The 16,671-nt window shown below is 36.8% G+C and overlaps 1 protein-coding gene across 48 annotated transcripts in view; it reads right to left on the bottom strand.

The window, feature by feature from the left end:
* Positions 1 to 1,196: 1,196 nt before the first annotated feature.
* LOC119771469 (receptor-type tyrosine-protein phosphatase delta-like) overlaps positions 1,197 to 16,671 on the bottom strand; it is a 601,694-nt gene continuing 586,219 nt past the window's right edge. For all 48 annotated transcript variants that reach the window (XM_038267465.1, XM_038267464.1, XM_038267466.1 and 45 more), the window contains 7 exons: positions 10,350 to 10,635; positions 8,857 to 9,035; positions 8,641 to 8,767; positions 8,384 to 8,509; positions 5,982 to 6,136; positions 5,730 to 5,865; positions 1,197 to 3,630 (listed from right to left, as the gene is read on the bottom strand). In XM_038267465.1, the coding sequence (XP_038123393.1) occupies positions 3,562 to 3,630; positions 5,730 to 5,865; positions 5,982 to 6,136; positions 8,384 to 8,509; positions 8,641 to 8,767; positions 8,857 to 9,035; positions 10,350 to 10,635 (1,078 nt within the window). In that variant the 3' untranslated portion in view covers positions 1,197 to 3,561. The remainder of the gene's footprint in view (positions 3,631 to 5,729; positions 5,866 to 5,981; positions 6,137 to 8,383; positions 8,510 to 8,640; positions 8,768 to 8,856; positions 9,036 to 10,349; positions 10,636 to 16,671) is intronic.

Raw genomic sequence — 16,671 nt, 5'->3', positions numbered from 1 at the left:
AGAATTAATTTTCAAATAATATGTAGGAACTTGAGCTGACTACAAAAATGATTAAAATCTTCATAAATTCAGCTGAAAGTAATTATCTGTTGTATTTTACCCTACATTCACCATGTGACTGGTGGCATTGAAAAAATAAAAGGTGAGAGACAATAATCTCACCAACTTTTGTTTTATTTTAAGCTCAGTGTTTTGTTAGTTTTGCCTTAGACAGATTCGGTAACTTCTCTCCCAGGTCAAAGAAAAACAAGATGATAAAACAATTTTTTTCTTCTAGACCAAAAAGGAACTGGGCTCCATAGCACCAGCTACCCAGTGATAGAGCTAGTTCTTTCCGCTTTTGACGATTTGGTGGTAAATCTGCCATCCCACAAGAGCAATAAAGAGGAAATAGGAATGCTGTTTAAACAAGCTTAAGAACCTTTTCTTTAACTTTAGCAGTCAAAGAAAATAGCACACTGATAAAGATTGTCAGGTCAACAGAAGGGACATTTTGTCTCTAGATCTGCTATTTGAGGTTTAATGTATGAAGACAAACGACAGAAAAAAAACAAAAAAACAACAAATACTAAATTTTTTTTGTAGGGCTTGAAGATAAACCCTTCTTTCTCAAATGTTGTCATGTTTGCAAATGAAACATGTTGCTTCCCCCAGCTGCGCGTGTATATGTACATATATATATATAAATATATATAAAGACAGAGTTAATTTTAGCTGCTTGTTACCATTCAAACTTTTAAAGTTCAAATTTCTTTAGCCGAAAGGAAAACTATGACCCTTAAATATTTTATATATGTGTGTTCATTATGTGACAAATGAAAACTAACGGTAAAGAAATTTACATTTCAATCTCCACTAAATGCCTAGGTTAATCAAAGGATACATGAGTGGTAAATCAAAACATAAAAACAGGCATAAATATAAGGCACTCTAGATGTAAAAAGAAAAAAAAATATTTTTTTTTATTATGTGTATATATATCACAAATGCAGTAACTGTATACCTTCTCTTTGTTTTGGCAATGAAAGTGTGATTGCCTCTAATCACATACTGACAGTTAAACATACACTCCAACACTAACTATCCGCTGGCTGTGGGGGGGGGGGGGGGGGGGGGGGGGGGGGGGGGGGTTTGGCAGGGCAATAAAGCCATGAGTTAATGACATCTCCACATACTGAAAGGAAAAAGAAATCATCTAAATTTAAAAACACGTTTATTGCACAAGAAAAGATGCACTGAATCAGAATACAGTTTTAATGTTACTGATGTGCATTCCAGTGAAAAATCTCAGTTTTCCCCATGGCACACAACTCCCCGCTCAAAAGCTTTCCAACACAAACTATACTTTATAGACTTTTAAACTTTATGCTTTATATATAATGTTATATCTATACTTTGATATACATATTTCACATATTTGACAGTATGTAGTTATATATCTATACCCAATTCATCAAGTTTTCTCTTCTCATTGTAACATGGAAGAACTAAGATAATCTGTAGCAGCAACTTCATACTTTGCTCACCCCTGTTGATTCCACGAGGCCCTGGTTAAAGGGCATATATCATCATTTACTAGAGTAAAAAAAAAGAAAAACTGAAATTTTTCAAAAAAGAAAACAATCATCCCTCTTAAGAATCTAAAAATGCACTCGTCTGAAACAAAGGAACCTTCTGAATCACACCCACTAAAACAAAAAAGAAAGGCACTACCATATATGGATGATGACATGCATTTGTAAGTTCATGCTACCACTACAATTGATAGAAGGGAATCAACAGCCAGACCTCTGTGGTCACCACAGCTATTATTCAGGAGTTTAAGATTGATCAGGTAAGATATTTTGCTTTTGATCTTTGTTTTTTTACCTTTAAGGTGTATAATAATGTTGAATAAAATAAAAGTACTCTCTCCAAATTATCTTTCAGCATCTTTAGCTAAAATAAATCTAAATTTCTTTAAGTCTGAGCCAGATTGTATGACTTTAGCTGCTAAAAGATGGACAGGTCTGATTGACAGGAAGTTAAATAATATACAAAGATGTTGAGGAAAAAAACAGATGCTCTTCAGTAGCATGTTTTCTGTGTTCTCAGAATAATGTCTGAACAAAGTACTGTAATTAGGATTAAGTAATAAAAGTGAGCTCTACTCTGTGCTGCTAGATTGTATAAAAAATGCTGTTTTATAGCTGCTTGTAGAAATGTGATTGCTAATGCCATATCTTTAGTTTTTTGTTTGTTTTTTCAGAGGGGGCCCACTTTTCTGGTGCTGCCTCTAATTCAACACCGTTTATCACCATGGAAAGCTTTCAAATCTCTGGGTTGGGTACCAGATTGTTTAGGTTCCAAGCAACAGCTCTCAGAATAGAGATTTCATATTTAAAATTTTGTATTTCCTACATTTGTACTTTGTTAAAGGTACTTTATGCCAGAGTTCAGAGTTCCAAACGTGACTTGTATTTATTGTTTGGTATTGTACAATGTCTTTTTCCATCTTATTTTCCAATGATTAAGAAAAGTTTTTAATTTAACTATCTTAAGCTTCAACCCTAAACACAAATGAAAGAGTAGAATTGTAAGAAATGATGATATATGCCCATTAATCTAATGGAAGTAATCAGGTTACCATGTAAGTGATGGTAGACGACTAAAATAAAAATATGAAAAATTCTACAAAAAAATTAAACAAAAACTCTTGAGAGAAGTTTCATTGTGGATGGTGAACTTTGAAGTGCATGAATATGAGCAAGTGGATTCTCTGTAAAAACAGCACATACATTAGAACAGTTCTACAGCTTAAAAAAAAATATCTAACATTTTTTTCTCTTTTAAAGAAAAAAAAAATCCATAAAAGCACATCAACTTAAAATTAAAAAACTAAATCAATACTTTTGTATTTCAACTTTACCCTCTACCCCAAACTGAAACGAATTACATTGCAACAGGATAAAGGGGGGATTTATTTGTTTATTTATTATTACTTGAAGTCTGTCCTGCTCCTGTGGACCAAGCATCGTCTTCTTGATGTGATGTGTGGACTGAATCGTCAAACAGATTTGATGTTTTTTCTTAATTTTTTCCCTCCTTTTGTACAATGTGCATTGAGTTGCCTCCTCCCTTATTTTGGTGTGCCTCCGTTGTCTCTCGCTATGGGTTGTATTCACTGATGCCTTTCTCATGACGTCATTACTGTTTTGTCACTTTTTTCTCACGTTGGGTTCATTCGGTTTTTATGAGCTCCAAAATGAATCCTTGAAGCACAAAAAGAAGAGGTAATCCTTATGATGCTAAAACAGTCAGGATTCCCCAATCACGCTTCTGTTTCAAGGCAAGGTTTTTTTTATTTGGGCTTGTTGGGTTGAATTACTTGGTCCTCCGGGAATCATCTTTTTCTTATTTTTTTTGACAAGTCATGTCTCACATCCAACACTTAAATGAACTGTTAGCAAGAAGTTAAGGAGTACTTTCTCAAGCAGGAATTTATGGCTCAGAAGAGAGGCTCACTTGGGTTCCTCTTCCTCCCAAAGGGCCCTCCACTTTTGTCCTCCAATACTGGGTGTTTTACGTTGCATAGTGATCAAAGCTTCCCAAATACTCCAACCCGGCTCTGTAGCAGAATTGGTATTGATCCTGAAAAGAGAGAAAATTTTAGTGTCTTTGAGACAGAATCATTCTATATCATTCATTATGCCCATCCTGGTTAATATCAAGCTATCTGACTTTTCTTTTAATCCTAAAAAGATTTACATATAGCTGGCTGCCATTGCTGAAATTATGAAATCAGTGCAGCAGAGAGCACACAAAGCTACTGTAGATTTTTTTTTTCACCTACCAAATGAGTCATGGCCTGAAACAGAGACTTGCTTAAGTTAATTTGTTTGACTTAGGATTCCTGAAAATCCGTTCAGCCATTTCAACTACATTCATTGAAATAATGTATGCAAAAGCTCTTTTTTTCTTTTTTGAGTCACCCACACTCTAATGCAATACCCTGCAGTGCTTTGTAAAGGGATTCCCAGTGCATGTATTTTCATACTACTTGTTCTTCATGTTTAATTATTTTTTTCCCTGTTCAGAAAAAAAATGTATATCTACTTAAAGTCAGAAGTCCATTTAACTTTATATAGTAAAGATCCACCAAATTAACTGCATTTTTGGGGTTGATTTTATGTGACTGAACAACACAAAGAACACATAATTTTAGAGTGGAAGCAAAACCAAAACAAAAAATCTGACAAGATTGATGTGCATTTGAATTCAGCACCTTTTTAAACTCTGAATTAAATGAAAAGCAGCAAAAGAGCATTTAAAAAAAAATCTTTACTTTGAACTTCTCACAAAAAGAGTTTTATTCATCAGTATGGAAACAATACTAACATAATGGCCTCCACCTTTCATAACAGGGCAGGAAAAAAGTAGTTGGAAAATCTGTTGTTTACGTGACAATTTTTAGCACTGCATACAAACTTTAACCTTTCAGTTAAATTGCTGAAGTTCAGCTAAGAGTCAGAATGAGGTCTAATTTTAAAGCTTGTTATAAACAATGAAGGGGACACGCCCAAAACTTTGGAGAGGGTATTCCAGGCAGATGAGGGACTTTTTGGCCAACATGCAAAATTGCATCCCAAAAAAGTTCCAGAAATCTTTCGGAAAAATCTCTACCCTGAAATATATTAGTGGCAGAAGCATACTGTTGGGTTGCTTTTGTTCACCATGTCAAGGAAGTTGTTTGGACCTGATAAAAACCCTAAAAACTGAAGCTAAATAAATGGAGATTATAGAAGAAAATATGTTAGAAACTGCAAACAGCGTGGTGGTGGTGTGGTGGAAGCCCACCTTCCAGAAGGACCATGACTCTTAACAGCTAAGGTCACAATTGGATAGTTTTGTTCAAAGCATATTCAAGTGCTAAAATTGACCAATGTTAAATTTTATTAAGTTGAGGTATTCTGACAAGACTGAAGAAATAGAACTGGAGAAATACCCTCTCCTTGTTCCTCATTAGGGTAGATCCTTTTGGACAGAACGTAGGCTATTGTATGTTGAATTTTTTTGTTGTTGCAGAAATGTCTGTTTCTAGATGTGGAAAGCTGGTAACATATTGTGGAAAGCTGGTAGAAACATATTGCCTTTTTCCACTGGCCCCAAAAAACCTGTTTAAACCTGGGAACAATCGGCTTTTAGTGGCAGCGGGAACAGCTCACTGACGGCATACAGTGGGAACATCAGACCTGGGTTGACCCGCTAATTTACGTGATACCATTGAGAGCAACGCAAGGACACCAACACACAGTGCCAGTCACGTCTGATCTAACGAGCCAAAACAGCTTTGTTTACACTTGATAAACATGGCACAGCACAAATAAGAGGGATTCAGACAGAAAAAAGGGCCAAACAATAAAGAACACTTACTATGCCTTGGCTTCCTTCCATGTTGTTCTACATTGTTTACTTTCCAGATTTACTTTGCGATTGTTAGTGGATCAACCCGTGTTTGAAGCCCTGCGTTAACCCGTTAATTTCAGCAGGAAACAGGCTATGTACTGAAGGACTTACAGCTCTAACTGCAATAACACGCAATTCTGCAAAGTACTAACTTTGTAGAACTGGGAGAAAAGAGCAAATGCACACCAAATATTTATCTATCTGTTAAATTATTTGAAAATCATTTAAGATTTTTCTCTTTTCAGAAAAAAATCGCATCTCTCTTATTCTTTCAGGAGACTCACCTCAGTTTGTACCATGGCTGGTCTTTGTGTCCGTAGCATTTTCACCGTCTGAAAGATGTCTACTACACCCTCGTATCTCATCCGTTCCAAGACAATGCTGAGGGTAATGAAAACTCCGGTTCTACCAACTCCGGCGCTGTTCAAATCAGATGAACAGAGAAAAGACAGTTATATTGTGTTTCACTACATGAATTTGGATGATTAAAACCAAAGGCTGTCCGGTGTGTTTGGTCATGTTGCTTAATCCCTTACCTACAGTGGACTGAGATAGGACCATCTTGGCCGAACTGCTCTTTTGTTTTATGTACTTGGCCGATGAAATCGATGAAACCCTCTCCTGATTTTGGCACTCCTTGTTCTGGCCAGTCAGTGAACTGAAACTGCCTTACTGTTCGTGACTGTCCATCCTAAATTGGGGGAAAAAATTGTTAATTGAATAGCAGGCCATGATAAATGCTGATCATAGAAATAAAATCCTATTTGTAGTTTGACTTAATCGGATTCCAACACTATCTTGATACTTAAAAAAAAAAAGTTAAGAAGAAAATTTAAATACATTGAAATCTATATTGCTCTGGCTTGTAAAATCATGTTTAATCGTCTTTACAACTGTATTATGGGGAGGCTATTGGGAGTGTTGGCCTAGTGGTTAGAGCAGTGCGCTTGTGCTCTGAGAAGGTTGCAAGTACCCGGTTTGATCCCCACAGCCTCCACTTTTGCCTCTTGGGCAAAACCCTTAACCCCAGGCGCTGCACAGTGGCAGCCCTCTGCTCCCCAAGGGGACAGGTCAAAAGCAGAGAATGAATTTCCCCATTGTGGGACAATAAAGGGATTTGTACACTACATTTACATAACTGTAAAATTGTCATAAAACTGAGAATCTTTGAATTGTGATAACTTATCAGAAACTTTTAACAAAAGGGGTTTGATAGATGCAGTCCTTTTTTATTAATCATTTTTCATGACAGTTGAGAAATTAGTTATTGGTAGACATTGGATAATCTTAACCCAAATATGATTCCGTTTGCTTTATAAAAAGTTGCACACACCGATTACTTCAATTCAGTGTCCTATTTATTAGACCCTTGTCAAAATATGTTTTGGAGGCAGGACATAAAAAAAGAAGGTTGATGTTTCAAAAATAGCACTGTGTTCACATACAGATATTGTGCAATAATTGAATTATTCACAGTTAAATTAAAGACCTTAAAAACGTCGTCTTGTTTGACAACAAATAACATCACCTTTCCCAAATACTTGATCAGAGCAGCCAGTTAAAGATGATTACAATCGATTTCTCCCCTTTAAGAAATCTAGAAATAATTCTAAAAACACTGTGAACTTTTAAACAGGTGGGAGAAAACATTTATTATATTCTATCAGTAAAATGGTACAATTTTATGGACAGTTAGTCTTAGCATGTATTGGGTTTTAAATGTATAAAAGCATTAAACCAAACATTGCATAAGGTACTGCTTATATCTGGCACAAAAATACATATATTCATTTTTTTTTTCTCTTTTAACAAATGCCTTATACCCACTTCCCATCTTCAACTGTTTTATTTGTTAGTAATCCATAAAATAAATTTTTATGACTGGATATCCAAAGTGAATCAAATTCTATCCGCAATCTATTCAAGGTATCCAAAGTTAGTAGTAGATAGAAAGCCTGTACTTATTGACCTCTGTAAAGAAGCCTAAAATAATTGGATGATAAAAGGGACTTTTTTTGCTTGTCAGCAAAAATCATGTTTTCAATTTTTCAAATGTTTTTTTTGATGGGGAAACACATTTATACAATCATTCTTAATATTCTGTATGTATGAAAAAAAAAAAAACTCAGGCTTCAGGCACAAGCAGAAAAACATGTTGGGGTTTTCAAATACTAATTGTTAGTCCTGAAAATGTGTTCCATAGGTAGCATCAAAGAATGCCTTTTATTATTTCACCCAAAAGTATTTAATATACTAAAGATGCCGATTGCTTTGATGTGTGGCTTTTGACAGGTTTTAGGGGGAGAATTTTTACTTTTAGGGTGTGCGTTGCTTAAGTGCTGCTCTCCACCCTTGATAAGGAAACCAATCCCATTGACGAGACAGTGTAACACGCTCCACAAAAGTGGGAGGCTGCACCATTTATCCGTCTGAGCCTTTGATGGAATTAAAAACTGTGGCAGCTCAATGCTGCCGGCACCACTTACATTTGAGTTTTTTTCTTATTACACTCTGACAAGTGTCATGATTTGTGCAAATTTGGTTTTACACTTCCAATGCACTTAAGGCCACGAGCTGGTGTAAACAAATATTTGAGAAAATGCCAATCTGTTGACGTAATGACTAATCCCAACAGATCTGGTTAATTAAAAACAGTCCTTAACCTTGTTTTTCTAAGCCTTCTCATGTGCTAATTAAAATCAGGTAACTGAATTACTCAATGCTTTGACAATCATTTGCTCTGCCTTAAACTCTCATCTGTCTTTAAAAATCTGTTGCTACAAAAGCCTAAAAAACATGAGGCTGATTAAAGTGGTATGATCCTCCAGTTGACCTTAAGGCGATTTAGTGATTCTGCATGAGTCAAGGATGGGTTACAACCCAAACTTGTAGTTTTTCAAATTCTCAATGTTCCGTTTGCAAAAAACACTCAGCTTACCCTGGCATCAGTCACTTTGAACTCTCTCAGGATATACTGGGGCATGTTATACTCAGCCATGGGGTCCACCACAAAGTACTGGTATCTGGCTGACCTCTCTGCTGGCCAGTACTGGTGACATTTTTCCTGGAAAAATAGACCTCAGTGAATCACAACTTTCCTCTTCACAGGAGTTGAATGGGATATTTGATGTATTGTATTTTCGGTTACAGAACAAAGTCGGAACAAAGGGTTTAGAGCAGGGAAGTATCAATTACCCTGCCCATTTCTCTGAGCTTGGTCAGCATTACTACAATGGTAGAGTTGTGCTCCCACAGCATTCTCCAGAAATCTTCTGTTGTCTCTGCCAATGGCCCCTGTGTTGCAATATAAGCTTTCTGTTGCCTGGGGAAAAACAATCGGATGCAACCGGGTGAAATGACTTAAAGAAAGAAAATCCAGTTATGATCAAACCTTAAAGTCTTAAAGCTTACCTGTACCCATCGATAAAGCTTGCATTAATGTAGTCTGAGCCTTCCACCCCTCTGATGGGCTGAAGACTGACCCGTGTGGACTCGTATGGCATTATGTTAACAAGGCGGTTTTTAAACTTGTTGCACGGGAGATTGGCACTGATGAATCGTGACGTGTGAGCTTTAGTGTTGGCTAAACGCTGCATGGTAAGAAGAAACAGATCTGGATCAGTGCGACACCAATAAGAGCAACAATGGATAGCTCTTGTCTTCTCTGGAGAAAAACAAAGTTGGACATCAAAAGTATACAACAAGAGAGGAAAATCTTTTCGTTTTGCATTTTTAATAGAAATTCAGTACCTCTGTGTGTTTAGGCATGATGCATTGCTTTACATACTGATGGATCTCCTGCTGCCATTGCAAATAATATCTAAGTGCATTTATGTATAACTGCCTCTATCCTGGACAAATTGCTGTTAACTTGAAGTTCTCCCTCCATTTCATTGTACAGAAACCTCATCCTGTGTAGTGCTATTTAGCATTCTTTTTATCTTGGAAAAAGCTATAAAATAAATATTGCTAAGATTAACTGTGTACCTGTTGCTTTTCTGTGCCATAGAAAGATTAGTTGTAATGTGTTTTTTCTCTCAACTTCTTTTTGTTCTCTCAAATCACAGGCTGCTCACTCCGAGCCTAGGTCTGTTCGAGGTTATCTTCTTATGAAAAGGAAGTAGGTACTTTTTTCAATTACCAAATTGCTTTCAATGATGAACAACTGGATCCATTGTTATTAAACCCTTTATCGATTAGAAATATGCGTGATTAATTTTCCTGTAATCTATTACAATGTTGACTTAAATGCATTTTATGCAAAGAACTATCATGTACTCCAGCTCACGAAACTAGTACAGCACTGTAGGTACTATACAATTGGACTGGATATGACTGAAATTGATATTGATGCAATCTGTTTTTCTTTTGTAAAGAAGGCTTTCACATGACTTTTACTGAGAAATTACTTTTTATAAAGAAAACCAAATAAAGGAAAAGACAAGGTATGCATGTGCAAAGCTGCCTTATTTGTACAGTAGGTCTGATTAATATATTATTATTTCACTGTAGACTATCACAACAGACAGCAAGTCAAGGAAAAGAACAGTTTAATCAAGGATTGGAGACTGCTACCCAAACCTGTTTCGAATAATTAATATAAATTCTAAGTCTGCTGCTCCTTTTCTATTTGTAAATGTTTCATATCAGGTAAAAACCCTCCAAAACCCAGAGATTTTTATGCAAACCAAAACCATGGCTTCTCCAAAGAGAGGAAGTAAGGAAGAGGAAAGAAAAGGAGGGTGTTTATCATAAGTCATTTCATTACATAAGGAGGTTATATCAAATAAAAAGGAAACCACAGGCTGTCTGGAGGTCTGTGTGTAAACTCCAATATATGATATAAAAATGGATTCTAATATGGAGATTAAAGGACACTTTACAGTTGTGTTCTCAGTCTGTACCTTAAACTCGAGTTCCATGCCAGTGACATTCTCTCCACCCTCTATCTGGGTCAGTTTCTGGATGTAGGCGTACAGGTTTCTAGCGGGCACTTCGGTTGTGCCACAGTTGACGGCCTCCTGGAGCGCGTCGTGTATGAAGACGTACTGGTCTTCCGTCTGCACCATGTAGTTGCGCTGGGCACGCATGAGAGTTACATGTCCATAGATGTCCACGGTCTTCTCATGCTTGATACGTTCCAGCATGGCATCGATCACAATGAAGCAGCCTGTGCGGCCGACCCCAGCACTGCAATCAGAAACGGTGGGAGGTATGCTGGAAAAAGCTTGTATGGAAAATGTATGTAACCATAAAATTTTATTTATTTTCCTGGAAACTAAACCTCTTATTTTATTAGTCCATATTTCTTTGGCTGTTGTACATAGCCTTTTTTTTTGTTTTTTTACATTACAGCTGCAATATATACTGCATTACAATCATCAATGCAGGTTCAACCTATCTCTACTTTTGCATTCTGGACATAGCTGGAAAAGAACTTTCATTGAATTGTGGACGTGGAAATGCGTCTAAACCAAGTTTACTTTGATGTAAGAATGTATATCTGAGCATCAAAAACCAAACAACTTAATCATCTTGCAGAAGGATTTGCAACAAAAGATAACTGCAGCTATGTCTCCAAACACTAACTGAACATGTTCCCTTATAAACCTTGCACATACTTATATGTTTATACGATTTAATTACAACTATTAGAAGAGAAATATATCTTTTTAAGCAACTTTAGAACAAAATTATGTTTCTTCCTTAAGTCTTTGGAAAAAAAAGTCACTTTATCTTCATAATGAAATAAAATACTGGGTTTGATTTAAAAAGTTAAACTAATACTGCATCGAGTAGTTGGACTAACATAATGATTCCAACAGACCTGATCTACAGCAACAGAAGAACAGATATGTTTTAGAAGTTTGCCGATTAAGGACCAAAAAGTTACACTCTCCACCAAGTTTGCTCATGTAACAAAGAGCCATTAAACTTGTAGGATAATTGAATATGAAGTGGTGCAGGGTTGGCACTCAGCCTGAGGCAGGCTCCAAACTGTTTCGCCTCTAGACCCCACCTGTGCTCTCCACCTGATCAGAAATTAATGCACTTATGTGAGAAATGTTCCACCTTTATCTCTTGGCTGAGAAAAGTGCCACTACAGCACACATGATCAACTGTTGCTAATATGAGAGAAGCGTCCATTTTCAGAGCTCTGTTATCGGTGCCAGGCAACTTCGGAGAAGTGCTGCTGACTACAATTAGGCCCATTAGATTAACAGGTTGCACCTGAACAGCATAAGAGCTTATTAAGAGGCACTGAAATGAAAGACTCTTCATTCAGATTCATGCTGCTGCATTCTTACAATGATGTGCAAAAAAACACAAGTTAAAAAACAAAGTAAAGATTTTACTGTTTGTTTTTGACTTGTGTTTGCAGGCGGATTAAAATACTTGCTATCGGTGCTGCCGTCTCTGCAGACCGCTCATGGGTTAGGAATGTTTTCTCTTTACAACTGAAATTATGTTTTTTCAGTACAAGTTATATCACTTTTTTATAAGTATTTTGTAAAAATAAAGTTCTTCTACATATTGTCAGAACTTATTTGCAATTTAATGTTCTTATTGCGATTGTACTTAGTAGACCAACACATAGTAGAACATTATCTGTAAGCGGAAGGAAAATTATTTTTTTGTTTTTTTACTAAAAAATGTTATGTCTTGTGTGTGTTTAGGCCCTTTATATTCAAAATTTGCTAATAAAAGAAGAGGATAAAAGGTAAAAAAGAGTCTTAACAGGTTTGTTAGGGACTACAGGAGAACAAACAGCATTACGATGAACAAGAAACCTCTCAGAGTCTAAGATTGTTACAAATTTATTAAATAGAAAACTTATTAGATAGAAAACTAAATTAAAACATTTAAAATGGTCATGTTTTACATTTTCATTTTGTTTATTTCTTCTCCTTCCACCTCACACAAAGCTTGGCCTCAACAAGTAGCGTCCTTGTATTTGGCCCAAAAAGATAAATAGATAATTCAACTCATTTGGTGGACGTGCCTACGGAGTGTGAGTCATCCCTGTGTGCCTTCCTCTTTCGCCTGAAGAGGCATTTGTTTTTCATTAGTTGTGAGAGAGAGAATAGGTTGTGTAGGGAAGCTCAAGAGGCGGCGAAGCTGGTCCCTAGGGGCCGAGTGTAGTTAATGTGCTGTGCTGCAGAGGAACCATAATGCTGCAAATGGTATAAAGACACACATGGGAGTCAGTGGCTACAGCAAATGATCTAATGATCACTTTCAAAATAGATGAAAGAGAATATTTTCTTAGCCTTTCTATGAGATAAACCCTCATCATTACATGGTGCATTTAAGTGAAAAAGGACATCTTTTGGCTTTAAGAAATATGAATGTATCCCGAAGGAGGAAACTGCCGAATGACTCACTTCCATGTCTGAAAACACCTAGAAAGCCTTGAGTGTAAGGACAAGGGGACTGAAAAAAAATAGACTACAGATTCCCTCCATCACTGCAGCTGAAAACATTTTTCAGAGAAACCCTGAATATGGGAGACTGATGGCCTGTGAGAGAGTAAATGACAGAGTGACAGCGTGGTTCTAGATGGACAAAGATGGAGGAAGATGAGGAATAGGAAAGAAAGAACAGAAGACAGTTATTTTGAACTTGCGTTGCCCCGAAGTTTGTTTCCTAAAGCTGGAGCCGCAAAAAATACACATCGCGTACATTTTTCCCCCTTAAATAGAAGACCACAAAAGGCGAGTGTAATTTTCCTTTCTTTTTTGAGAAGTGATGGGGTGTCGGGGTGAGCTGGTGCAGAAAGCTGTCAGTACGTTTGGCAGTTAAAGGGGAGCTGGCACGCTGACCACGCTAATGACCTGACACTGCCTTTTCAGCTATTCAAAAGCAGCCGCCTTGGACGTTGACACACACGCTAAAGTGTCAGGCTAATATGCTTTCCAGGAGTTTAGGGAATACGGGGGTTGGACGGGAGGAAAAAGCAGCGAACGGCACAGCTGCAACGGGTCCTGTGCAGATAAAGCATTAGCAGCAGTGAAAGCAATTACATATGTATTGTTGTAAAATCTCTAGCTGTCAGCTGGCCTGTCTCCATTTTTTATGCTGCTCTGTCTATAAAAAATATCCAGACATTTAGTAAATTAAACTCATTGGGGTATATGGATAGCTAATAGTGGGGTAGCTTTAAATCAAGTCCTTACTCTGTGTGTTAACACTTAAAAATGTTAAAATAAAAATGATTTATTACCCTCAAGTCAATGGTGTTTTTTTTAAAGGTTGACTTTTAATTGTAAGTATGACCTTTGGGCATCAATAATGTTAAAAGCAGTTAAGAATTTGTTTTTTACTTAGCTTTGAGGTTTAAATATTTTACGTTTAGCAAATTTCAGATTCAGTAAGACATAAGTGGAATATATAAAACAAATTTTCCCATTTTTTAAAGGCACACTAAGCTATCTAAACTGTTCTGGTGCTGCATTAAAAATAATATGATTAATGCCATTTTTTTTCTTTTCTTTTCTTTTTTTCAGGGGTTTCACTTCACTGGTCACCAGTCCTGGTTTTTGGCATAAATGGGCAGTTGACCAGAGCAGCATACAAAAATGGAGCACATGTTCAAAAAGAAAAAAAATAATAATAATTCGTCAATGCATTGTCAGTTGTTATTAGCCACTGTATGCTGCTGAGAATAGGGAGACTTTTTTTGGACACCATGTTGTACCATATTGAATTTTATCATGCCCCAGAACTGAGACAAACTTCTGCCCTCTGATTGGTTGGAGAGCAGAACAAGGAGCTTAGCCAGAACCCAGAACAAGCAAAAACTGGCACCGCTGGCCAAACCAATCCTTAAATAACGCCTGTCTGGCAGCATGACATGGGCGAAAAAGTACAAACAAAAAAAAAGTCAAAGAGTAGAAACCAAGTCACTGACATTAATTAAGTTGGAAAATGTCTTAAGGCAATTTCTAAAGGTTTTAAGCTCCAACAAAACAGACTTAGAGAATAGAGAAAATATGGAGAAGTGAGCCACTTTCTTAGGATTTGGCAGTCTGCCAAAAATTCTCAAAGAGCAAATAAATGTCTCATCGTGATGATTGCCAGGCTTTTAAAGAATAATTTTCCGGGAACTATTGATGGTGTGAGTAACACAACGTGGCAAAAAGCTGACAGGCTTTTAGGAAGTACGGCAGAATTCTGTGAAATGTCCAAATCCAGACTTAAATCAGGTCAATATGCCATAAAGTTTAACAATTAATTTATGTCCAAATATCCTCCAATGTAGCTGAATAGAAATTATTATAGAAAGTAAAACTAGCTGCCATCTTTTTTTTAAATATTTGATGGCAGTTAATGAAACCAACATAGAAGTATTGACACTATTGACAGTATTGACAAAAATAACTACAAAGGGATATAAATCATTTTTCTTAGATGCTTTTTCACATTTGCACTTGATATCTGCTGTCCTATTTCCTGTCAATCACAGACTGATCAGCATTTTGGAAACAACAGTGGATTCTGATCTCTTGCCTTAGGAGACTTTAACGCTGAGCGAGATTGTGTCAACTGGTTTGGTATTAAGGGAAATGAAAGGGACTATGTTTAAGCTTCTCCGCAGGGAAGGTTTCCTGCATGTTGCTTAACCTGTCAGTGAAGCTTGAATTTCATGGAGCATTAGGTCTTTGGTTGTAGGGAAGCCAGCAATGATGGTGTGTGTTGGACTTCTGGGTATGTCCAAAAGCACAGCTGGATTCAGTCAAAACAGGTGGAGTGTAACATTTTTACAGCAAGACTTCATGTAACACAGCCGACTTAGTTATTTCTGAACATTTAAATGCTGTATTTTAATATTAAAGTTTTTCCTATAAATTTTCTTTTTCAAAAAGGGCCCTTAGCTATCTTATATTATGCTTTAAAACAAGGGAGCATCACATAAATCCAAAAAAATAAATGTATATCTTAGTCTTAGGGCCAAATTTATACATTTTATCTGCAAAAACATGATTTTATGTGTAGTTAATCTTTAAACATACCATTGTATGCTAAAGAACAATATATATTAACCTTATAATAAACCTCCTAATAAAAAATTATTATAATTAATAACATTTTTCATGCTTGGATTAAGCCATGTAGAAAATATGCTATAAGAGAGGAGGTGAGAAAGTAGGAGGATAATCATGCATACACTGTGAAGGATGGTAAAGGCAAGGGGTTGAGGAGGAGAAAACTGCTCTCTCATCCAACCCTCGTACTACTAAGTGGGATTGGTGGTTTCTTCATCTTTAGCTAGGATCCTCTACCAGACGCCTCAGAGCTTGAGGGTTCTTTGCAGTATCCTAGCTGTCCATAGAACTGTGCATCTCTGAACTGAGATCTCTGATGTTTCTCCAGGTAGTGCTCTGATGACCACGGGCACAACAATCACACTGAATAACTAAGTTGCAGAAGACAGGGGTTTGAATCCTGCATGGAGCATACTGTATACATCACAGGGATATAGAGGCTTAAAAAATCATCTAGTGATGACAAGACTATTGGACAAGACCACTAAAGCTGTCTATCTCATGATATGAGAGTAAAAAAACATAGAACCATACCGGCTTAGACGTCACCCAGTCAAATAAGGTCTGCGTGAAGTCATGAGGAACTACGTAAGACACTATGATGACAAGTGGGCTACTGGAACAAGAAGACAATGCAACATTTTGTAGCACTTTGCTCATGCTGTGTTTCTGCATGGAGTTTAAAAGTTCTCCCTGGATATGCATGTTCTTTTTTTTTTATTCCAGCCTCTGCATTGTCCTAAAGCATGTCTGGTAGTTTAATGTGCATCTCTTAAATACTCTTACATGTGAGTGCATGCAAGATCGTATGTCTGTATGTTGCCATATGATGTATCCAGCTTTTCTCCCATAGACTGCTGGAGAAAAGCACCATCCCCCTGTGACTATGATGGACAAGCGACAGCAGATGAATGGACAGATTTTACATGAATGCCATCAAATGCATATTTCTGTACATCCTATGTGGGATGGATTAACCATCCACTGCTCTGGCTTATGTATGGTGGACGTCCATATTTGTCTATCCTTACATTAACATAAAATAAATACCGTTTGTAAATGATGGCAATTACTCTGCAAAAACAGCTTCACCAGCTGAGAACATTCTATAAAGTCCTTCAGCACAAAATCTTTTTTTTTTTTTTACAACTTTTAGACAGCCTAACCGAAACACTCCCCT

The sequence above is a fragment of the Cyprinodon tularosa genome, unplaced genomic scaffold (assembly GCF_016077235.1).
Source record: "Cyprinodon tularosa strain WSP-4 unplaced genomic scaffold, ASM1607723v1 ctg674, whole genome shotgun sequence".
NCBI classification, from domain to species: Eukaryota; Metazoa; Chordata; class Actinopteri; order Cyprinodontiformes; family Cyprinodontidae; genus Cyprinodon; species Cyprinodon tularosa.
The sequence above is the reverse complement of the archived record's forward strand: the minus strand, read 5'-3'. Positions and strand labels throughout refer to the sequence as shown.